The sequence below is a fragment of the Camelina sativa genome, chromosome 16 (genome assembly GCF_030686135.1).
Source record: "Camelina sativa cultivar CO46 ecotype springtype chromosome 16, ASM3068613v1".
NCBI classification, from domain to species: domain Eukaryota; kingdom Viridiplantae; phylum Streptophyta; class Magnoliopsida; order Brassicales; family Brassicaceae; genus Camelina; species Camelina sativa.
Window position 1 is genome coordinate 21,015,298 of NC_141895.1, and position 22,277 is coordinate 21,037,574.

General features: G+C 36.0%; 7 protein-coding genes across 15 annotated transcripts; 3 read left to right on the plus strand and 4 right to left on the minus strand.

Annotated features, from left to right (window-relative positions):
* Window positions 1–57: 57 nt before the first annotated feature.
* Window positions 58–8,247, minus strand: LOC104751009 (type IV inositol polyphosphate 5-phosphatase 3). Of its 5 annotated transcripts, XM_087490035.1 has the most exons (11): window positions 7,873–8,236; window positions 5,130–5,390; window positions 3,340–3,386; window positions 3,091–3,235; window positions 2,858–3,001; window positions 2,601–2,673; window positions 2,353–2,457; window positions 1,222–2,230; window positions 953–1,137; window positions 760–868; window positions 58–672 (listed from the first exon to the last, which is right to left on the minus strand). In XM_087490035.1, the coding sequence occupies exons 3-11, from the start codon at window positions 3,367–3,369 to the stop codon at window positions 328–330; spliced, it is 2,145 nt and encodes a 714-aa protein (XP_087346161.1). In that variant the 5' UTR covers window positions 3,370–3,386; window positions 5,130–5,390; window positions 7,873–8,236; the 3' UTR covers window positions 58–327. The 5 variants fall into 5 exon arrangements, with proteins under 5 accessions (XP_087346161.1, XP_010471176.1, XP_010471177.1 ...); XM_010472874.3 differs by lacking the exon at window positions 5,130–5,390 and having other exon boundaries at window positions 7,873–8,247; XM_010472875.3 differs by lacking the exons at window positions 5,130–5,390; window positions 7,873–8,236 and adding an exon at window positions 3,545–3,699.
* Window positions 8,248–11,100: 2,853 nt separating this feature from the next.
* Window positions 11,101–13,503, plus strand: LOC104751011 (protein PIGMENT DEFECTIVE 338, chloroplastic). Of its 4 annotated transcripts, none has more exons than XM_010472878.2 (8): window positions 11,101–12,053; window positions 12,196–12,270; window positions 12,350–12,421; window positions 12,535–12,615; window positions 12,695–12,792; window positions 12,884–13,009; window positions 13,102–13,150; window positions 13,245–13,503. In XM_010472878.2, exons 1-8 carry the CDS (start codon window positions 11,205–11,207, stop codon window positions 13,410–13,412), a joined length of 1,518 nt encoding a protein of 505 aa, XP_010471180.1. In that variant the 5' UTR covers window positions 11,101–11,204; the 3' UTR covers window positions 13,413–13,503. The 4 variants fall into 4 exon arrangements, 1 of the variants encoding a protein (XP_010471180.1); XR_015583585.1 differs by having other exon boundaries at window positions 11,163–12,053; window positions 12,350–12,426; XR_015583587.1 differs by having other exon boundaries at window positions 11,176–12,049; window positions 12,350–12,426.
* An 8-nt stretch (window positions 13,504–13,511) lies between these two features.
* Window positions 13,512–14,895, minus strand: LOC104751010 (embryogenesis-like protein). The gene has a single exon (XM_010472877.3). The coding sequence runs from the start codon at window positions 14,267–14,269 to the stop codon at window positions 13,730–13,732; it is 540 nt and encodes a 179-aa protein (XP_010471179.1). The 5' UTR covers window positions 14,270–14,895; the 3' UTR covers window positions 13,512–13,729.
* Window positions 14,557–15,258, plus strand: LOC104751012 (uncharacterized). Its single transcript, XM_010472879.3, has one exon. The coding sequence runs from the start codon at window positions 14,682–14,684 to the stop codon at window positions 15,081–15,083; it is 402 nt and encodes a 133-aa protein (XP_010471181.2). The 5' UTR covers window positions 14,557–14,681; the 3' UTR covers window positions 15,084–15,258.
* Window positions 15,202–16,617, minus strand: LOC104751013 (uncharacterized). The gene is made up of 3 exons (XM_010472880.3): window positions 16,170–16,617; window positions 15,661–15,825; window positions 15,202–15,514 (listed from the first exon to the last, which is right to left on the minus strand). Exons 1-3 carry the CDS (start codon window positions 16,470–16,472, stop codon window positions 15,413–15,415), a joined length of 570 nt encoding a protein of 189 aa, XP_010471182.1. The 5' UTR covers window positions 16,473–16,617; the 3' UTR covers window positions 15,202–15,412.
* A 23-nt stretch (window positions 16,618–16,640) lies between these two features.
* Window positions 16,641–17,943, plus strand: LOC104751015 (uncharacterized). Its single transcript, XM_010472883.3, has 4 exons — window positions 16,641–16,772; window positions 16,872–17,193; window positions 17,278–17,460; window positions 17,585–17,943. Exons 1-4 carry the CDS (start codon window positions 16,719–16,721, stop codon window positions 17,833–17,835), a joined length of 810 nt encoding a protein of 269 aa, XP_010471185.1. The 5' UTR covers window positions 16,641–16,718; the 3' UTR covers window positions 17,836–17,943.
* Window positions 17,912–21,224, minus strand: LOC104751014 (polyadenylate-binding protein 5). 2 transcript variants are annotated; one of them, XM_010472881.3, is made up of 7 exons: window positions 20,494–21,224; window positions 19,531–20,312; window positions 19,378–19,455; window positions 19,196–19,285; window positions 18,767–19,090; window positions 18,435–18,656; window positions 17,912–18,344 (listed from the first exon to the last, which is right to left on the minus strand). In XM_010472881.3, exons 1-7 carry the CDS (start codon window positions 20,831–20,833, stop codon window positions 18,111–18,113), a joined length of 2,070 nt encoding a protein of 689 aa, XP_010471183.1. In that variant the 5' UTR covers window positions 20,834–21,224; the 3' UTR covers window positions 17,912–18,110. The 2 variants fall into 2 exon arrangements, with proteins under 2 accessions (XP_010471183.1, XP_010471184.1); XM_010472882.3 differs by having other exon boundaries at window positions 18,435–18,647; window positions 20,494–21,042.
* Between the last annotated feature and the right edge of the window lie 1,053 nt (window positions 21,225–22,277).

The window sequence follows — 22,277 nt, forward strand, 5'->3', positions numbered from 1 at the left end:
TGGCCTTTTTTTTTGGTAATTTTAAAATAACTAGGACTAAGAATAATAATAATCATGGATGTGAAATGTTCTTGATTTCATTATATATCAACTAAATTTACAACTGTAAAACCAACACACACAAAAGAAGAAGATGAAAACTATATAAGAATGTAAACGTTTCTCACTGTGATGGGATGCATCAGTATAAAACGACATGAGATTCAAAAACCTATCCGTAGGGTAGAAAGAGAATGTCTCTTTCGCCAATACTTCATATGCATTATTATATATATGCAATATCAAACACAAACCAAGCACCACGAAAATCTCAAAATCTTCTTCGTCTTAAACAAGAACAGCCACAAGTCCCTCGTCTTCAATCTCTGCATCCGTGAATGTCAACGCTCGCTGAAGCTTTCTAGCAGAAAACACCTCCACTTCAGCCATGTATATCGCGGTAACCGGACGATGATCTGAGAATTTCTGTTCAGTTCTCCGGTAATGAACCAACCTCATTCCTTTCCCATAAGATAGTACTCTGTCACACCAAGCTGGTGTTCTCTTAGGCGCCTTCCCATCGTTCCCGGTGTACTCATCCGAATTCGCTTGGTACTTATATGTTGGTGGAAAATGTAGAGTTCCTTCTGACCATCCATCAAACGCTCGACCTTTCCTGTATTCCTTTACCAGCTGCAATACATATTCATACCAAAACAAAACATTATGTTTCAAAATATGAGAGAACACATTTTGAAAATGTGTGTGTGTGTATGTTACCTGATCATATTCAAGTAACTGGGACCATTCTCTCTTGGAAATGAGGTCTCTAGTTTTCTCATATGATAAGTTAAGCCGATAGTTGAGATCTCCTAACCAGATTATTCTTCTGCAAAGAGGTGAAAACACAAGTAAAGTTAGACATATAAAAACCGAAATATTCGCAGAAGAGAGTTAAAAAAAAAAGACTTACTCGTGATCATAGATAAGCTTGGGAAGTCCAAGAGCTGAGACAGAGTGGAAGACTGTTCTTTTATGTATCTCGTGTACATCAGCATTCCTCTTTATCTGATCAACCTCTCTTTCCCCTGCCGTCAAATGCGTGCATATGAAACAGAAGAACGTCTGGTTTATCGACATGCTCACAGACACAGCTCCCTACAGACCATTTCAGAGTTTTGAATATATTGTAACATAAATTTGATGGATGTATATATATATCTAAGCTTTTGTTATATATACCTTGTTACCAATATATCCCATTACGCCAACTCCAACGGTAGAGACTCGTACGTTTTGAATGTGTTTTCTCAGGCTTCGTTTAACCCAAATGGTCAAAAGAATCCCAACCATTTGTTTACTCACTAGCCTCACATAAGCCGGTCTTCGTTTCCTCTCCATTAGCAACTTCAAGTCCATTTCCGCTAGAGCCAATACCTCCTCCGGGATCCCGTTGTTGCTTCCGGCCACAGACTTAAACGAACTGTAAGCCTTGAAAGACTTTGCTGTTCTTAAAGACTTCGTTGTCTTTATCGACGGCTGTCTATCGAGAACGCAAGACGGTCCTAACATGTTCAAAGGCGGCTCAGGCCAGCTCAAACCGATCCGTTCTTTCCCACTTAACATCCGATTCAACGTTTTCATACCGGTTTCAGCACTATATTCACTGTTCATCCTCTCCCTCACCGTCTTCATTGACGGCTGTCTATCTAACATGGTCAACGGTGGCTCAGGCCAGCTCAAACCCATCCGTTCTTTCCCACTTAACATCCGCTTAAGCGTTTCAATATCATTTTGAGTAGAATCCTCCTTAGAGCTATCATCAACGCGTAAACAGATTTGTCTGTCTAGCTTCTTAGGAGAAGAGAACTGTCTCTTGATCTCAACAACCGGTAAGCCAGTATTGGGATCAACAAGAGTCTTGACTTCACCGATAACACCACCGTCATGTTTCAGCGCCCAGAGCCTATCGGTTTCCTCTTCTTCTTCATCTTCCTCGTCAATAGGATGAATCTCAACACCAGTATCGCTATCACTCTCGAAAGCTACTTCTTCCTCTATAACATCATGTGTTTCCTCAAAAGGTTTGAACCTTCCCGGAGATGGTGGATCACTGTAACTTTTCACCGCAGAGAGTTTTGGTCTGACTCTGTTCAATGCTTCTCTAATGACTTCTTCCCATTTCGCAACCGGGCGGTTATCTTCAGCTCCAAGAATGTTTCCAGCATTCAAAGGTACAATCTCTTGTAAACTACATATCCAACAGAAACAAAACAAGAAAACATGAATTAAAAAAATTCTCTAACAAGAACATATGTATTGAACAGAGTTCGTTTTGTCCATGTCGTTAGAAAAGTCAAAATTATTATATACCCAAGAACGTAGATATCAGCTGGTTGATTAATTTCAATCCAGTCATCGATGTCAAGATCAGATGGTGGTGAGATTCCTCCAACGTTCCACGTACCAACACATACTCTGCACACAAATTCCGACATGTTAGGGTCTCCTTTTACCCAACCAAACAACAACAAAAAATTACATAATGAAAAAGATAAGACGATAACATCCGAATCTACATATTATATAATAGTACTATTAAAAAATAAAAAGAATTGTACCTTATTTCTTTGTTGTTAATGTACTGTGCTCTTAAAGTTTCTGAATTCCTTCTTCTTAACTTCATTGGAGCATCTGAAACCAACCAAAATAAAATAAAAATTAAAGATTCACAAATTTGTATCTTTTTTTTTTTTTTTTTTCAGTTTGTTAAAAAGATTTTGAAACTCCAACAAAGGGATCTTGAGAAAACCAAGAAAACACCCCACACTGAATCTCACACTGATCATTATAACTACCTATGCAATTTCCGCATTACCATTGCTTATAAACTCAGCAGCGGCAGCGGCTGCGTCTACAACAGTAGCCGAAGCCGCGGCGATGGCGTCCTCAGCGTTCTCACAAACCTTGGATGATGATTCTTTTCCCCTCGAGCTCGATTCTCTACCACCATCACCACTACCTGTTATATAAAACCGGTTTTAGATAACCGGTAAAAACAAATAAAGAACCGGTGAACATCATAGAGGAGAGAGAGATAGAGAGAAAGACCTTCTTCATCGGAGCTAGAAGCATCATCGTCGTTAACTTGTCGAGCATCTTCGTTTTCGGATTCGTCTTCACTATCAGCACCATACTCAGGATCTCTACCACTTATGTTCAACCACTTTCTCATCACTAACTTTGCCCATAATCTCTGTACATCAAACTCAATATCATCAGAACCTTTATATAACCCAAATCAGCTTTTTTCTTTTTTTAGACAACAAAATCTTTAAAAAGACACCAGAAAAAAAGTACCTGGGATTTCTGACGATGGGTTTTCTTCATTATTCCGGCTGGTTCAACTGAAGACATGAAAAATATATAATCTTAAAATTCTCCACAAAAAAAGAGAGAATTTATATTTATATATATATAAAGAGGAAAGTGATGAAACTTTTTTTTTTATATATAAAATTAAAATCTGGATATTATTTTTGCCAGACCATAAATCCAAAATTACTTGAAAGAGTTGGGAAACAACGCGTGAGTCAGTCCTCGTCTTTCTTTTCATCATTTTATGTAAGAATTTTAAAAAAAAAAAAAATTGCGTTACAATAATGTTTTTTTTTTCTCACGTTATGGTCAATTTTTTTTCTGTTTAAAATAATCAAAATCAAAGTTTTAGACTGATTTTGGAAACTTATGGAAATAACAGGATATTTTTATTATTTTAAAAATATCTACAATGATTAATAATGATGATTTAAAAAAAACTATAGGAATATCCGGATTACGGTCTCTAATTTTTTTATATGATAACGTAGAATTAGTTTGTTACTACGTTATGGTGATCGTGATGGCTTTTGAGTGACAGCAATATATTGGCCACTATAAAACGAGTTTACATGACATCTATAAGATTAATAAACAAGTGTAAACTATGCACACTAGGTGCATACTGGACTTGGTATAACAACTCTGCTCACGAGATCTTTTTTTTTTTTACATAAACTAATAGTCTCAGCCTCTCAGGCTCGCAGCATTTGGATTTTACCTTTTGGACCGGAACACAACTGCTTCTATAGATTAATATTAAAATTAGTTAATGTATGTGTTACATGTTTGTTAATAATTATTATATAGATTTCACATTATTAACGTGGTAAGTGACAATTCAGGTGTTTTGTTCTTAATTAACAAATAAAAAAGTTAATCGAAAAAGTAGTGGGAAAAATCAGAAGTGGTGGCCACGCAGGTGGTGGTGGTGGTGATGGCGTGGCTCGTATGCAATAGTGGGTAGTATAATAATAGCCGTGCAAGAAAGGTGAAATAACATATCAACAAGATGATTCAGACGTGAATATCCGAGAATCGTTTTTTTTTTTATTGTTAAAAATTTTACTTTACGAATAATAGAATCAGTTAAAAACTACATTGCTTTCATTGTTATTATTAATTATATATGCATTTATTGATGTGTATATGATTTTTTTTTTATATAAGACTTACTGTTTGAAATAACTGAATCAAACGTTAAAAAGGAAGAAGTGGAGTAAAAAATCGTCATTGTTTCCAAACAACAAAAATACCCCCCTAAAATTAACAATATATGTTGAAAAAAAAATTAACAATATATTTAGATAAGAAATCATGAAACCCTAAAATCTCTATAATTGGTAATTAAATAAGACAATCTTAGGATATAAAAAAAGAATATTAAATAGTTATCTTAACATTAATTTTGGATATTCATATATATAATATCAAAATAGTTTTGGGTATTTGCGTATATAGTTCGGTTCCGAATCAGTACTCGATTATGATCTGTTCAATTCTCATATTTATGATTTATATAGAAACCAAACCGATCACAACATCGGTTCGAAGTACCATTCGATTTAGGTAAGTTTGGTACTTACAGTTAGGATATTTGTGCATGACTTATGAAAAAGATAACCATAATCATAATCACAATCATAATCATAACCATTTGAAAAAAAAAAAAAAAAAACGCATCAAAATTAGCCCAAGAATATAAAAAGCAAATTTTATATTCGGGGTACCAAAAAAAGTTATTGAGAGGAAAAAAAGAAGAACGCAAGTACATGGAGCCGCCGCCACATCATTGGTCGATAAGGTGGAAAAGCAATTCTATGAGATCCGGTTCAAAAGTCCGGTCAGAGGCCGGTTAATGGATAAGGTGTTCGGGTCGGTGTGGTGTGTGGTGCGGTGCGGGACCCCAAGAAATACACGGACCACGGAAGAAGCCTACGATTTGGACTCTATTGGGTCCACCCACTTTTAACTAGACTTGGATCTACTCTTTGTACCCCAACCCTATTTGTTTCATAGCTTCCGATTCTCACCTAAAATCCAAATCAGTTGAATCAATTAATTATTGTTTGCTCCAAATGTTCCTTTAATTGATTAACTCTATACTTTACTCAGGTTTTATATCAAAACAAATGTTTATCCAATAAAATTAATCCTACATCTATCAACTATCATATACTTTTTTCTATACAGTCAAGTACAGAGAAAATTGTGCGTCCGATTAAATAACACACACATATATATATATAATATACATATTGCTCCTACCAGAATATTATTTTTTAGTTGTCTTTACGAAAATAAAAATAAAAATTTATATATTTTTAATAAATTAAAACTTTCAGATTTATGTTTGTATATCCCATCAGTGATTGAACTAGAGCATATTGTATGATCCGTTCCAAAACCTATCGAAAATCTTTAATGAAACGTTTTTTTTTTTTTAGTGAAACGTTTAGTTTGTTTGTCACGATTGTTATATTTCACTAATTCAAAGTTAAGTTTTCAATAGTATAATATTATATTGAGTAAAATAAAATAAAAGAACAATTTTTTCCATTTAGCAATAGATGAATAAAATTTGCAAGAGTATCTTCTTTATATCAAAAAAATTATACCATCATAAAAGAGGTTAAAATGATATATACTTAATTTATCAAACTCAGGAAAAATAGATGTTTTTCTTGTTTGCTAAATATGTAAATAATTCATTAAAAAAAAAAACAAAAAAAATTTCAATCGGAAATTGTATATCTCCACCAAGGCACCAAGTCTATCAACTATCATATATATTAAACATCTCACGTCTAATAATGTGTTGGAAAAATGAGGGTTCAAGTCCCATGACAGTCCATACTTCATTCTTCATCATCGATGATGTTTTTTGTAAACAAATTAAAAGGAACCGGAATTATTTATTGAGATTTTTTTGGCCGGTAATATCTTGAGATTCTATGTTATGAATTTTCTTATAAACCCCAAACAACAACTCATTGCTACGGAAACATGTCTCTTTTGTTTGGAAGTTATATAGCATATTAGCATGAATATGCTGTAATATATCAACAAAGCTAGCCCCTTAGGCCTTAGCCAATATCCATATATGTAACCAAGTAGAGAAAATAATTTTCTAACGTGATGTATTAAAATGGGAAAAAATATCGACGAGGATGGGTCAGTGCGAACAAAAACAAAGAATTAAGAGAGCGACAAAAACAAGAAAGAAAAAAAATAAGATAAATTTGGAGAGAATAGAGATAAAGAGATCATAAGGAATAGAAAACATGTTTGGTGCCTTTTGGGATCACATCAATCTTGACCACAATCCACAATATAGGCAATGGTCGACGCCCAAATTTTAGCCAATCATATATATTATTTATACTTGGTATGATACTTACAAGATAAGATAAGAAGATATCATTAATCCAAAACAATAAAATTAACTAAACCGTAGTTTGATGGTTTAAATATGAAATTTTGGCAAGTGTGAGCAAATCATAAAGATACTTTTGTCTAATCAGAAAATGAGTTATACTTTAAAGATATTTAGAGGTTTCCTAGTGACGTTATCTACGTATATCATTTCGGAAATTAATCCAAAATTTTACTGATATTTTTTTGTCTTTTCATGCTAGCTAGTGGAGTATATATGCCACTTTAAAACTCAGCTTTATGTGAATTCGAACTCACGACATGGAAGATTAAAAATATTGGTCAAAATCAACTACTGTCTTTAGATTGACATCTCCATTTTAGCTGACATATATTATTACTTTTAACTCCATATTTGCTTTTAAAAAATGACTAAAAATATAAATTCGCCAAAACATTTAACCTAATAATGCCATGAACAATGTAAAAAGCTTCAGAGTTTTTTTCGTTTTCAAAGAAAATAAAACAATATTAATAAAGAAAGACAAAAACAAAAAGAATCACATAACAGCAAAGCTATGATACGCAAGTTTTATCTACCAATAGTGTGCCAACATATATTCTCATATTAGAGATTGTGTAGGTAACGAAAAAAAGTACAATACAAGTGACTAAATATAACCTTTATTTTAGGAATATATGGTCCCAAATAACACAATAACTCACTGTTCTTCTCTGTTTTTCACTTGTTTTATTCCTTATTTTTAGACTTTTATATGATTTTCCATATCCCCAAAGTGGACAAAAGAAAAAACACAATATCCATTTTGAAGTAAATAAATTCGAATGTTTAGTTTGGTTACATAGAAGTAATGATGAATTAACCAACTTGGTAATTTTTATTGGATACGGAGAAGAAAGTGTTCAGAAATCGAATCTCAATTATTGAAACATTTCTCCTCTCAATTAATTAAACAATAGTTTTTATTATTTGTATGTTTTTATTTGATCAACGACAAATTTCATTAAATAATAGATTTTGTGGTCAGATTAAAACCCATACAAACGAGAACAGAACCAAACTTTGACAGTAAAGAAAAAACTAAAATACAATAAAGTAATGAGATCAGATAAAAGTACCTGTGAGAGGCTTGCTCTGTGACTCTTATGCAGAGATGACGAAACCGAAGAATAAGAGAAGAAGACGACGAGAACAGAAACACGAAAGAGCGAAGGCACTTAATGCTTCTTTGGGTGTCTTGTGAATGTGAATGTGAATGTGAGCTTTTTTTTTTTGGAAGGTCGGGAAGAAAAAAAACAAATCTCTTTCTTGCTCTGACCCCTATTGCTTCTCCATTTATATTGTGTTTACGTTCACATGTTATTTCATATTTATTTTAATTGTATATCTCATAGATTTCTTACAATGTACACGTTTCTGCCACGTGTTTCTTCTAAGAAAGCTTTCATCTTTTTTTCTTTTTTCATTCTCAAAAGTAAAAGTTTTTTTTTTCCAATCGACCTCGAAGTTTTCTTACCCTTTCATAGGACCCGGTCCTTTTCATACAAGATGGTAATTGTATTGCATTATTATTGCTTTGTTTGGCTCTATTTTTTATTTTTATTGTTGGTGAAGAAGACAAATTTTTATAAATATCGAAAACGATATATGATGGAAATGTTTATGAATATTAGCTTCTATTTTTGTATTATTTAACATCAGCGAAGATGTGTTTTTTTTTTTTTTTTTTTTTTCTAATTTAGGTGCATTGTTGTGGGTATAATTTGTTTAGGATAAAAAAGTCAAAATTAGGTTTCCCATTTCTAGATCCGTCCAACCAACAAGAAATATGGGGTTCAGCTATTATTATTAGGGGAATATAAACATAAACTTTCAAGAATTATAAGGAAAGAAGAAACTGAAGGTGTACTAGTTTTAAAAGATATCTATGAAAACTACTTTTGCAAGAAAAAAGAAAAAAGATATGAACTATTTTATGGGGTTAAAATTACCTTCATTTACTGAAGAATACAAAGTAATTTCCAAGAACTGACTGAAAAATTGATATTTGAAAACATTTTTAACAATGTTTTAAAATTTTTGTTTTGTTGGTGCAATACTCCAATTAGCAGTACCATAAACCTTTTTAAGTAGAAAGATTTGGTAAATGATGACAAAATAGTTAAGAGGATTACAAAAGATTACCAACTAGTCAACTACACCTTTACACTATTCTTTGTTTTTTAACGTCAAAAAAGTTGGAACATAACTTTTTTCCTCGTGAGTGACAGACAACTGGTAAAACAGAAATTTCAAAGGTAAAATAGTGTTACTAAACGCCATTGACATCATTTGTTTAACAGGCGAAGAAACAAAAACATATACCGATGGCAGATGGAGACATTTTCGCCTGTTGGACCTCCAGTTTTTGTAACCACAACAGCTTTGTGGTACATGTTACCACATGTTATTTGACGTACCCCCACAAATTAAGTCCAAATATTGATTCGTTGTTTAAATGTTGTCGTGTCGAATGCTCATTTGATCTGTGATTTTTATATAAACTTTAAGACCAAAGTTGAGCTCGTTATTACCGGAAGAGGAGATGATCGATATATAAACTATTAAGGTGGGGAGGAGACTTGTACCTCATACATACTCCATTTTTTAAACTTATCTCTATAGCGATGATTACCCTCGTTCATTATTTCACATACGTATCGTGATAAAAATTAATATCATAGTTTAACGCAAAACATATAGTTACACTTATATTGGTATTTTCTTATTGGTAAGAGAACAAGATAGTGGTAACATTTTGGAACGTTTATCCAACTTTTTCGATCGCCCAATATAAACTTGCATCTTATGTCAACCACAAACGTTTGTTTAGCCGAATACAGCCTAAATACTGTTAGGTTTTGTGACCACTAATCTCAATCTAAGCATCTATTAAATCAGTGTACTACGAGGGAACAATATTAAATTCGGATGCTAATCAGCAATCACTAAATTATTGGTTTGAGTTTTTTATATATAGTTTTATTTTATTTTTTATAGATACGATTGACAATGACTCACTGATTAATTAAACATTGAGTACGCATAATTAATTATTTCATTTCTGATAGGTGGCAAAGCGGCGATTAATCATAATACTCGATCGGTGAGTTTTTATTTGTATAGAGCTTTCATGATAGTCACAATTATGTAAATTAAATCGAAGTTATGATTTTGCCGTGCTGATGGGTTGTCGTCAGGTTAGAACTTTGATCATCATATAAACAAAGTACTAGTATGAAGCATCATCTCATCCCCACTTTTTTTAATAATGGGGATTTGAAATTATGCAGTTTGTCTAATCGTTGTCTAGTGTTTATTATTTTTCACTATGATCCAAATCCAAATGTATATATGAACAAAACTTCTTTTTCATTTAATTTTTAAAAAACTTCTGAATTTTGTGTACCATATTGAAATTGAATGCGAATATATTGTTTTTTATTGGCCGACGCAAACGATGTGTAAGCAATAGAGTAATTTCCTCGTACATTATTAAGTTTTATTCATTTTTATAGGATTTTACCATTAGGTGTTTTTTAGTTGAGTTGAGTATATAAAACAGGAGTGTTCATATACAGTTTTTGTTCGAGTTTTTAATTTTGTTTCTTCTTTTGGGGGCTCTTAAGCTTTGGTATGTAAAGAAAACCTTTATTAGTATATATTATTTTATTTTATTCACAGATATTATCACTTGACATATTTTACACAAATTATATCTACTTATGTACATTTGTTTAATAAATAATTCGGTAGATGATAATGATTTAAATTAAAAAGTAGTTTTAACTTTTAAGGATAAACTATAGATATGATTTAAAATATCATATTGGAAATAAATATGGATGATTTGTTATGGTTTTGGTTTTTATTCGAATTTGAATATCAATCAAAATATTTTTTAATAATAAATTTTCGTACATACCAACTTTTAGATGGTATGATGGGTTTTGTTTGTTTGGTTAGAATTTAGAATATGGTTTCTTTAGATATAAACCAACGAGTGTTCATTAAAATGTTCGTACATACCAACTTTAGATTAATACAGTCTCTAGAGACGTCGTTATGCATTTAAATCGTATCGCGCCGACCGCATTATTTTAAAACGTTATTATTAATAACATGAGTTTAATAAATGCGACGGTCCATTTAGGAACGACGGGTCCATTATTATTTGACATCTAACCACACAATTTAATTAGGTCCATTATCATATGTTTGGGCTTCTTTCTGAGCTGTCGGTCCTCTCTCCAATTCCAATAGCTGAGTGGGTTTCATTGTCACATCTAAAACTTAGTATCCCTATTGATAAGTTTTGTTAAAATAGAGGGCAATTTTGATAAAAGTGAAGAAAATAAAAAGATAAAAAGAACCGTTTGAAGATAAGAGAAGAAAAAGAAGAAAGAAAAAAATGCAAACGCTTCTCAGTCAGCCATGTAAGTCTCTTCTTCCTATACTCACTGCTTCGTCGTCGTCGATCCGTAGCTCCGGTGGTGATGTGAGAGAATGTATCAATTTTAGAGCATCGGAGAAAGCTTCGCAGTTTCGATTTTGCGAAACCCTAATCCCTTTTCGGTTTCGTAGTTTCGCAATTTGTCGCGATTTCGCTGTTCGTGGAGCTTATGGGATTAGATTTTGCTCACGAGACGGTGTTGAAAACGGAGGAATCGTTGCGGAGGAGGAAGAGGAGGAGCTTGAGCTATTGAACAAGCCGAGTCCTGTAGCGAAATCAGAGAATGAGAAGGAGAATGGTAAAGCAGCCGATGACGAGATCCTCGAGCCGTTTTTGAAATTCTTCAAACCGGAAGAAGAAGAAGGAGATGAATCGGAAGAAGTTTCAGAGGAGGAGGAGACTGGTAGAGTCAGTGTAGAGTATTACGATCCTAAGCAAGGTGATTTTGTGGTTGGTGTTGTGGTTTCAGGTAATGAGAATAAGCTTGATGTGAGTATAGGTGCGGATATGTTGGGAACTATGTTGACGAAAGAGATACTTCCTTTGTATGATAAAGAGTTGGATTACTTGCTGTGTGATTTGAAGTATGATGCTGAAGAGTTTTTGGTTAATGGGAAAATGGGGATTGTTAAGGATGGTGATGATGATGGTGGTGTTGAGATTGCGGAATTTGCTAAGCAAGGTAGGCCGGTGGTGGAGATTGGTACGGTTGTTTTCGCCGAGGTTTTAGGGAGGACGTTGAGTGGGAGACCTTTGCTTTCTTCTAGGCGTTATTTTCGGAGAATCGCTTGGCATCGAGTGAGGCAGGTTCTTTTCTTGTTCCTTGATTTTTTATTCGTACGCTGGATTCAAAGACTGTTCTTTGGTTTTGAAGTGTTTTGTATTGTTTAGATGCTGAGGTACTATCTATAAGGATCTTCTAATGAAGAGTGTAATTGTTCTGTGGCAGATTAAGCAACTTAATGAGCCTATTGAAGTTAAGATTACAGAGTGGAATACAGGAGGGCTTCTCACCAGAATTGAGGTACCTCGTCTTGAATTGGGCTTCACATGTGCTTAGATTCCATACCTCAAGTGTATCTTTTGTGTTTCTTTAATTTCAGGGTTTGAGAGCTTTTATTCCAAAGCAAGAACTGGTGAAGAAAGTGAACAGTTTCACTGAGTTGAAGGAAAACGTAAAGCAAGAGTTTCTTCTTCCACTATAACAATTTTGTTTTCTGCTGAATCGCAGTAGGCTTTTTGGTTACATGGTTCTGCGTTTTCTCAGGTTTTTTTTTTCGTGGTTCAGGTGGGTCGTAGACTCTTTGTGCAGATTACGCGATTGAACGAAGACAAAAACGACTTGATACTGAGTGAAAAAGTAGCCTGGGTTAGTTTCCCTTTTGTCTTGTCTTTATAAGAAAAACCCAACAAGGAGACTAATGATCTATCGCATAATGATGTCTCAGGAGAAGCTGTACCTTAAAGAAGGAACACTCTTAGAAGGAACAGTTGCCAAAATCTTACCATATGGAGCTCAAGTCAAACTTGGGGATAGTAGCAGAAGGTTAGTTAATGTTTTGCTTCCATAATTCGTCCTTCTTCTTAGTGACTATAGTTTTTGTATTCATTCCGTTTGCCAATACATGTTTCCACAGTGGACTGCTACACATTTCAAACATAACTCGCAGAAGACTTGGATCGGTAAATGATGTGCTTCAAGTGGACGAAAGCGTGAAGGTTCTGGTTGTGAAATCTCTATTTCCAGACAAGATCTCTCTCAGGTTAAAATCCTTCAACAGAAACGCAACTTCTAAAATTCACTAGTCCTCCTCGGTAACAACTAAACCATCTTCCTCTATTGTACTCTATACAGCATTGCAGATCTTGAAAGCGAACCGGGTTTGTTCATCTCAAACAAAGAGGTATAGCAAATCTTTTAATCTATGCACATAACTTATCCTCTTAATACCAATCACTAAAAACGCCATTTCATATACCGCGATTTTGTCAATGCAGAAAGTGTTTACAGAAGCTGAAGAGATGGCAAAGAAGTATAGAGAAAAGATGCCTTCAGTGGCTACAATCCCGATTTCTGATCGTCCTCCAATCACAAGCAGTTTCCCTCAGGGCAAGGATGAAGAAATCTATGCTAACTGGGACTGGTTCAAGTTTGAGAGTCAGTGACAAAATATTGTTAACCTGTTGTACAATGACTTTTTGTATTTGAAATTTTGGGACTATGTATTATTATGAGTAAATGTTTCCTCCTGATAAAGCTTGTTGTTTCTTTATAGAAAAGATGTATCTATGTAAAGATTAAAACACACAAAGAAGCTCACTGAACTTATAACAAGAGATTGTTTCATTGCTCTATTCTCTAATCCAAAAAAGAACAACAAAGGCTTAGGGCCTAAATTTATTGAAGCACATAAATATGATAAATAAATAGCTCAGTGACCAATCCGGTGAAGAAGATGAAAATTTCAGCTGACCTCAATGGATCATTCGTTAAGCTGTTGAAGCTCAGCTTTGAGCTGTTCGATCTTGAGTCCCATGGATCGCTGCAGAGAAGCTTTCTCTTTCTCTGTTACCTTTCCGAGCAAACCTTCAAACAACTCCAAAACCTCAGTCACGGCGGCTCTCGCGCACTCTGCCTCTTCGTTGAAGTAAACCGTCTCTTTCGAATCCATAGCCATTTCGATCTCCTCACGAGCTTCAGCAAACTTGAGGTTGATCTCGTCCACTACCTTGTTCACATCTGGCGGTGAGCCGCCGCCGCCGCCGCCGCTGCTGAATCTCCTCTGATTCTCGAGGAAGGACTTGGAGAATGACGCGTTTGGGGTACGGAGAATTCGTGAGCTAGTAGATGATGATGAAGATTCTGAGAGACTTGATTTCGAATAGTGAGACGGTGATGGACCTGAGACATAGGCTAGCGAGTTTATGGTGACCGGAGAAGATATAATGCTTAGATTCTGATGGATTCGGAGAGGCTTTCTGGTGAAGAAGTTCCGGAGAGTAATTGCTGAGTGAAGACGCATGGTTAGGTGTCTTCTGATATGAATCCGCCGGCTAGGTCGGCGGCGGAGATAAGTGGGGCAATTTGAGATTTTTGTTCAAAACTACTACAGGTTGCATCATGAAGACGAAGAGATCATTTGGGCCTAATGGGTTTCATAATTAAGCCCACCATGAGATCCAGAAGTCAGAATAAGACAGGTGATGATGGTCAAAGTCAAACTAATCAACCAAACCACAGAAGCACCTGAACCATTAATAAACTAGAAGGTTTTTAGTTCTCACTGACCTCTCCATTGGCGAACCACTCCATTTCCATTTTGACTTTTACGCAAACCAGACTCTTACATAAACCTTTGAGCTCAAACACAGTATCATCAACCCACAAACCCTTGAGCTGCAACACCAACAATCTTGCCTTTTAGACCACATCCAATGGATACCACCGTTCCACCATCTGGCACAAATCCCCTTACAATATTCAAGATGGGTTTAGCCTCCGCAAGCATCCGTTTGGCTAGCCTTGCTTCTCGTTCGAAGAGGAAACTTTTTCGTTGGACTGCATGTTATGGCTCAAGGTATCATGACCCTGTTATACATCTCCAAAACGACAGGACTATGATGATGATGAACAATGGTGGTATTTATGAGCCATACGATGGTGAACCAAGCATGCTCTTGAGTGGGGATCAGAGACGAGGTCCGCTGTGGCAGAAGAACATTCTCATGGGAGGCAAATGCCAGCTTCCAGATTTCTTCGGTGTTATATTGTATGACGCTGATGGACAAGTTGTTCCTCCGGCCAAAAACTCTCTTCCTTTGCTCACATGGAAGTAAAAGAGAAAGGCTAAAACCTACTTATTATTTGTTTGTTTGCATCTATTTCTTGGAATATACAATGTATGGTACATTGCTCTATGATTTTCTATAATTAACAGATTTAAGGAAATATGAATTGTACGAAGCTCTTTCTCAAGACATTCATAAATCATAATATAACATATACACCAAATTGCATTAGCTTTTACATCAGAATCACAAGTGTAGAATAACTTTGGTGTGCTTTGAACAGTAATACAGGGGCAAGTCATAAAAGATGTCATGACTTTGGTGTTGCCCAGTCATATTTTAGAAGTATGAGCTCCTTTTAAGATGAACCGACTTTTTCAATTCATGTAATATTCAGGCTTCAATACGCCAATGTAAGATAGGTTGCGGTATTGTTCTGCAAAGTCCATGCCATAGCCCACGGCAAATTCATCGGGACACTGCGCATGTTCAAAATATACAACAACACATGTTCAACACAAAGCCATAGAATATATATTCTTAAGTGAGGCTAGTTCCTAACACCAACAAATAATTTTGTTTAAACAGACATATAATGATTAGAGAGAAACAAGAAACAGCTTACTTCAAAACCAACGTACAATTTGCCCTTTCCAACCAGCTTAAAATGAACCTTTCTTCTAGATGGCTTGTCTAGTAGAGTGCAAACTGAAACAGATGATGCCTTCTTCGCTTTCAAGTGCTCGATCAAGCAGTTGAGTGTATTCCCGGTATCCACAATGTCCTCAACCTTTAAGAAAACACATATAAGCTGGTGAACTAAAGAGGCGGTGAAATTTCCAAGATTAACAATACTATCATCAAATGAGCAACGTGAAAACATCAGATTAGTGTACTGTCTAAAATGTTAATTACATCACAATTTGCATATCTTCTTCTTCAAATGTTCAAAAACTCCATAGGTAAGACTTCAATATCAGTAACCATCCAACACACAGTAATTTTAAGCTGTAAAACACAAACTTTTCATGAAATCCATATGAATCTGGAAACTCAAGTTCTAAAGAAACTGATGAGAACACATAACACACCCAAATTCCAGAGAAATTTACATGAAGGGGGGAAGGAGATTACCAAGACAACATGCTTGTCCGTGATGTCAAGCTTCAAGTCAAATGAAATCCTAGGAGTTCCACTAGAGACAGTACCAGACCCATAAGACTCAGCTCTAATGAAATCGATAGCGATAGGCAAGTCCACTCGCCTAACGAGATCGGCCAAGAAGACGCAAGCACCGGTAGCTACACCGACGAACACTGGCGATTCCGATTCACCGGAAAAATCAGAAGTAATCTCGGATCCAAGCTGACCCACCCGCTCCGCTATTACTTCGGCACTAAAAAGCACCTTCTCTATGTGCTTCTCTTGCGCCATCATCTTCTTCACGAAAAAAGATTAGGATTTGGGATTTTAGGGTTAACTGTACAAAACGCGGGAGCTTAACCGAATCCGATACAAAATAGTCTGGAAATTGCCAACATATCAAACCGAATCTATTAAACCAAACCCGGTACAAAATTTCGCCAAATTGGCGCTAGAACCAAAAAAAAATTGAAAATTCATTTTAAATAAAAACAAATAATCGAAATCCCTAGAGAGAGAGAGACGCAGACGAAGACGAAGATGGCGAGTACAGTCTTCATCGCTCTACAATGTTTCGAGTGTTCAACGATGCAGGTTCAAACTCTATCGCTCTTTCTTCTTCTCTATCTCTGTTAATTTTGCGTATATTGGTTAGTTTTTTTTATAGGGATTTTGGTTTTGGGGATCGTATAGGTGAAGCAGAAGAAGAAGAGCAGCAACAAGTGGGTTTGTGTGGTTTGTAATCAGAAGCAATCAGTGAAAAAAGTGTTTGCTCAGGGTTATAAGGCTAAGGATCTTCGTTTCTTCGTCCAATCGTTTAATATGTCTCGCAAAGTTAGCGATGACGAGGCACTTGGTATTGTAGATTCGTGTTCGGAAGTTGATGTTAAAGTAGAGGTTGATGATGAGGAGGTTTTAGATGTTCGTGAGAAGAAGCGATCTGATTGGAGTGAGTACCTCGATTGCGATTTGTCAAATGATTGCTCGAGATTAACTGGAGGAGAAGAAGAAGACGGTAAGTCTAAATTGATGGAATCAGTTGTGTTAATTGGACATGTTATTTGTATATAGTCAAATTGATTTTGATATTTTGTTGTAGATGTGAAGATTGTGACTGAGATGCCCAAAGACATGTTCAAAAGGCCAAAGCTGATCAAATATTCTAGTCCTGGTGGATCATCAGCAGTGACAGGAGGAGGTGATGGTTATGGCCTTTTCAAGCCTCCCTTATCTAGACGCACCGTCAAAAAGCCAGATTTTTGTTCCGGGAAGAGGGGTTCAGGTAAAGCCGCTACGAATGTTGTGTAGTGTGTATACTCTCAGACACTGTTCTGGTAGAATGCATGAATGGTTTTTTTATTAACTAAGTGATGCTTTCAATAAGTGTGCCTTTGAATGTGTTGCAGATGAAGTAATGATGAGGAAGGAGGACATAGAACAGAGAGATTTAGAAGCAGAGTCAGAAAGAGATACGAAGCCAGCTTCAAAATGGGATGCCTACTTGATCGATGACGAAGGAGAACACCAGGCACCACCACGATTTGGTGGAAAGAAGGGATTGAAGGATGATGATGTAGGAGAATGGGACAAAGCAGTAATGGAGATGAGTACGGAATGCCAGATGGTGGAAGAGGAGGTACATCCAGATTTCATGTGACCAAAGGTATTAATTACTATGTTTAACCAGGCTGCAGATTATTAGATGATGCAAAATGTAAAAGATTCTGAAACGATTTAGAGATGCAAAAGGGTTTTAATTCATCAAGTAGACTCCAAACGAAACTAGAAAAAGAACTGTCTTAATGCTAAGAGTAAGAAACTCAAAACAAACCTATCAAAGAGAAGTTGCAAAGGAGAGAAAGAAAAAAAAACTAGTTAAGGAGTTCCTGTCTAAGAAAGCCAAATGAATATTGTCTTGAGTAAACAGTAGGTTCACTCGGTTGAGGAGAGAGCAAACTGGTCATCGACCGATGACCCAGTTGGTGGTGGATTTGCAGAGAGCCTGAGAACAGCCAGAGCCTCGGAGACTTTGGCCTTAAGAGCTTCAGGTGACTCAAGAAGGTGCAAGATTTCTGCTTGATCCATCTCCAGCAACATACCAGTAACTTTAGCTGCATGAACTGGCTCATGCTGCTCCACAAGTGGGTAAAGATTCTCCCCAAGCATCTGTCAAAAATTCAAAATGCAATAATATAGTTAACAAATCTACTAATAATGCAATGGCCAAAATACGAGAAAGATAGATAGGAGACAAACCTGTGGGTGTTCGTCGGGGCTAGCTGAAGCCAATTCAGATGTGAGCTTAGAAATGGGAATGATAGCAGGCTTGTGCGGGTGTTGAGGAGCATTGTGAGAGATTGCAGATGCATTCAATGGCAAAGGGATATTGCCTTGAGGAGCAGATGCTTCCATCCCGTTCCTCCTGTTGCCAACGCCTCCCATGTATCTCATTCCCGAGCTTGGGTTTTGCTGCAACATCTGACATTTCCAAAGATAAATAACAAATACCAACAAATTCAAGTTCGTATGATTGTTTTAAGATAACAAACTCGCTAAAAGACATATAAGAACTTATGATAAAACTTTACTTGTTGTTGCTGGAAGTGCTGCTGCATGTTACCAGGAAGACCACGCCTGAACCCGACACGGGGACCAGGCTGAGTTTGCCTTTGAAAAGGGAAAGGCATCATGAAGTTGGCCTGGCCTGCACCTGGACGCACCCCAGCCATGAACTGAAGGTTGTACCCATACCCCATAGGCTGTGACGGCACCAGACCTTGACCGTTCTGCCCTATGAACACTGGATGGTGTGGTCCTGACATTGGACCTCCTGGTGGGTGATGGTGAAACCCAGGCATTGGTGATGGAATTGGCGACATGGTCCCAGGTGATCTGATGTGAGTAAACAGACTCTGAAACAAGAGAATGTATACAAAGAGTTTAAAAATCAGTGTCACAAGGGTGCAATCTACAATATATAGTTCATACAGAGAAAGAGAAGTGGGCTAATTAAGAACCTGAAGGTGCGCACGTCTCTCTTCCTTGCGCTGAGCCAATGCAATGTAAAGAGGTTTCCTTCCAATCATCTTCCCATTCATTTCATTCAACTGCATATAATCATCATCCCCAATGAACATTAAAATTAGATTGAAATATATATGTATATGTTGAAAGATAGTGAATTCAGTTGGAAACTTACAGCTCTTAAAGCTTCTTCAGGATTAGAATAAGCAACAAATCCAAACCCTCTGCTCAAACCTTGAGCGTTCATCATAACCTAAATATAACAAAACGCTTCAGTTCAATGTATGCAAAATAAACTATTGAAGATCATGTAGAGATAATGAAAAACCTTGCAAGAGGTAACATTCCCGTACTCAGAGAACATCTCCTTGAGCTTCTCATCATTCACACTATCATCAAGGTTTTTCAAATACAGATTAGATCCTTGCAATTTCTCAATCCTGCTAAGCCTCTCTTGCTCAAACTTCCTCCTCAATTCCTCTTCCCTCTCCGACTTCTTCTGAGCCCTTCCAACAAACAACACATCCTCTCCGAGGCTAATACCATTCATCTTCTCAACCGCAACCGCAGCAGCTTCAGGGCTCTCAAAGTTTACAAACCCAAAACACCTAGATACCCCACCCTGGTCCTTCATCACAACCGCACTAGAGATATCACCATACTTCCCAAACGTCTTCTTAAGCTCAACATCAGTGATCTCTTTAGGGAGGTTCTTGACATAAACGTTGGTGAAACGAGGCAACGCACCGCTTTCACTACGGGACCTGTCCTGACGGCGAACAAAATGGCCAACAAAGACTTGCTTGTCATTAAGCAGCATGCCGTTGAGCTTGTCAATAGCAGCCTGAGCGGCTTCCTCTTTCTCAAACTGGACAAAGCCATACCCTTTCGAACGTCCCACCACGTCCATTGCAACCTTGCAAGAGAGAATAGTCCCGAAAATCGAGAATGTATCATACAAGGCTTTGTTATCTATCGATGTATCAAGGTTTTTGATGAACACGTTGCCTTTTCCACTCAACCTAGTGCTCGGATCACGGTTCGAGAGCATGATCCTTATAGGCCTGTCTTTTACTGGAGTGTAGTTGAGACTCTCCATCGCTTGACTCGCTGATCCAAGCAACCAAAAAAACACAAATTTATTATAATAACAAAACACCAAATAAGAACAAAAGCAAAACACATGAACAATATATACATTACAATCCTGTCGTGTCGTAATCCATAATAATAATATTAAATTCCTCAAAAGTGAATATAAAAATAAAAGAGGGATTATATAATTGTTTACCATCCTCAGGGTTAGAGAAATTGACGTAAGCGTAACCAAGAGAGCGACTAGTCGAATCACGACAAACCCTAACTGTCTGAACAGTAGCGACTGAACTAAACAGATCAAACAGATGTGCCTCATTGACACTCGGATCTAAATCTCCGACGTACAGCGACGAGTTTGGATGCGTTTGCAACGCTTCCGCAGCGACAGCAGCAGCCGCAACCGCAGCAACCTGATTCACAGCAGGGAAAGGAGCGGCCGCGGGAGGAGCAGGAGTAGTAACGGGCGGTTGATTAGGAACCTGATCAACCATAGCAGTCGTCGGGGCAATTCCAGATGCAACCGCCGCCGCCATAGCGTCTCTTGATGACTTCTAGGTTTTTTTTTTTTTTTTGGTTTGAGAGAGAGGCAGAGAGATTAATTCTTCCAAGTTTGTGTGGTTTTACAAAAAAAAAAAAAATTAGGGGAAGATTTTTTATGTTTTATTTTCCTTTTTATTATTTTTGTGTTTTTTCCTTTTTTGGGTTACTCCGGTGAATAAGAAAGAGAGGAGTAAAGAGACTCGAAAGGGTGCGACGAGTTTGGTGTTTGTATTTATACCATTCGCTAACGAACCGGTCCCTACGGATCGGAGTTCAATTTGACGTGGCTTTCTTGACCGAGTTTTATTTATTTATTATATCTGGATTTTTTCTGTGGGCCTATGGGTTTTTCCAAGTGCCACGTAAGATCCATGTTTTTTGTGTGTTTTTTTGCAGTAACATGAAGAGTATATTTTATTTAATCTTTATTCAAATGGTAACCTATTTTTTGGTTGTTTATGATTTGACCAAACTTTTGTTAAGTCACTTAACTCAAACCCACACGTAGAGAGGTACATTTCGAAAAAAAAAAAATTATAAAAAGTTTTGATTTAGGATTTGATGATTTTTGTACCAAAAAAAAGATCTGATATCATCTAATTTATGTTTTTTGAAAATAAAATTACACAGATACATAGTTATTTGGTTATATATTGAATATGTATGATATTGTAATTAGACTAATGGAATGCACAGACTTATTTAATTATTTTCATTTATTATTAGAGTTTAGGATAGTTTATGATAAAATTATAATTTTTTTTTCTTTGATGTATTGTGTGTATTATTTGGTGATATATTGAATATGTATGATATTTTTTGATCGAGTTTTTTTTATTATATCTGGATCTTTCTGTGGGCCTATGGGCATTTCTTGTTATTTTGACCAATGTACATTTGCCACGTAAGATTCATGTGTTTTTGTGTGTTTTTTTTTTGCAATAACGTGAAGAGTATTCATTTAAATGGTAACCTATTTATTCATTGTTTATGATTTGACCAAACTTTTTTTAAGATATTTTCTTTTTTGACAAACTTTGTTATGGTACTCAATTCAAACCCACAAGTAGAGAAGTACATTTCGGAAAATAAATAAATTTATAAAAAGTTTTGACCACGATAGATACGGACAAACTCTTCTATTTGATTTAGGATTGATGATTTCTGTACAAAAAAAAAATCTGATATCATCTAATTTGTGTTTTTTAAAAATAAAATTACACAGATACATAGTTATTTGGTTACATATTGAATATGTATGATATTGTATATAGACTAATCGAATGCACATACTTATTTAATTATTTTCATTTGTTATTAGATTTTAGGATAATTTATGATAAAATTGTAGTTTTTTTTTCTTTGCTTTATTGTGTGTGCAACTTTTGAGAATTGGTACTAATGCCAAAATTCATTTAATCTAATCAAATTATATAT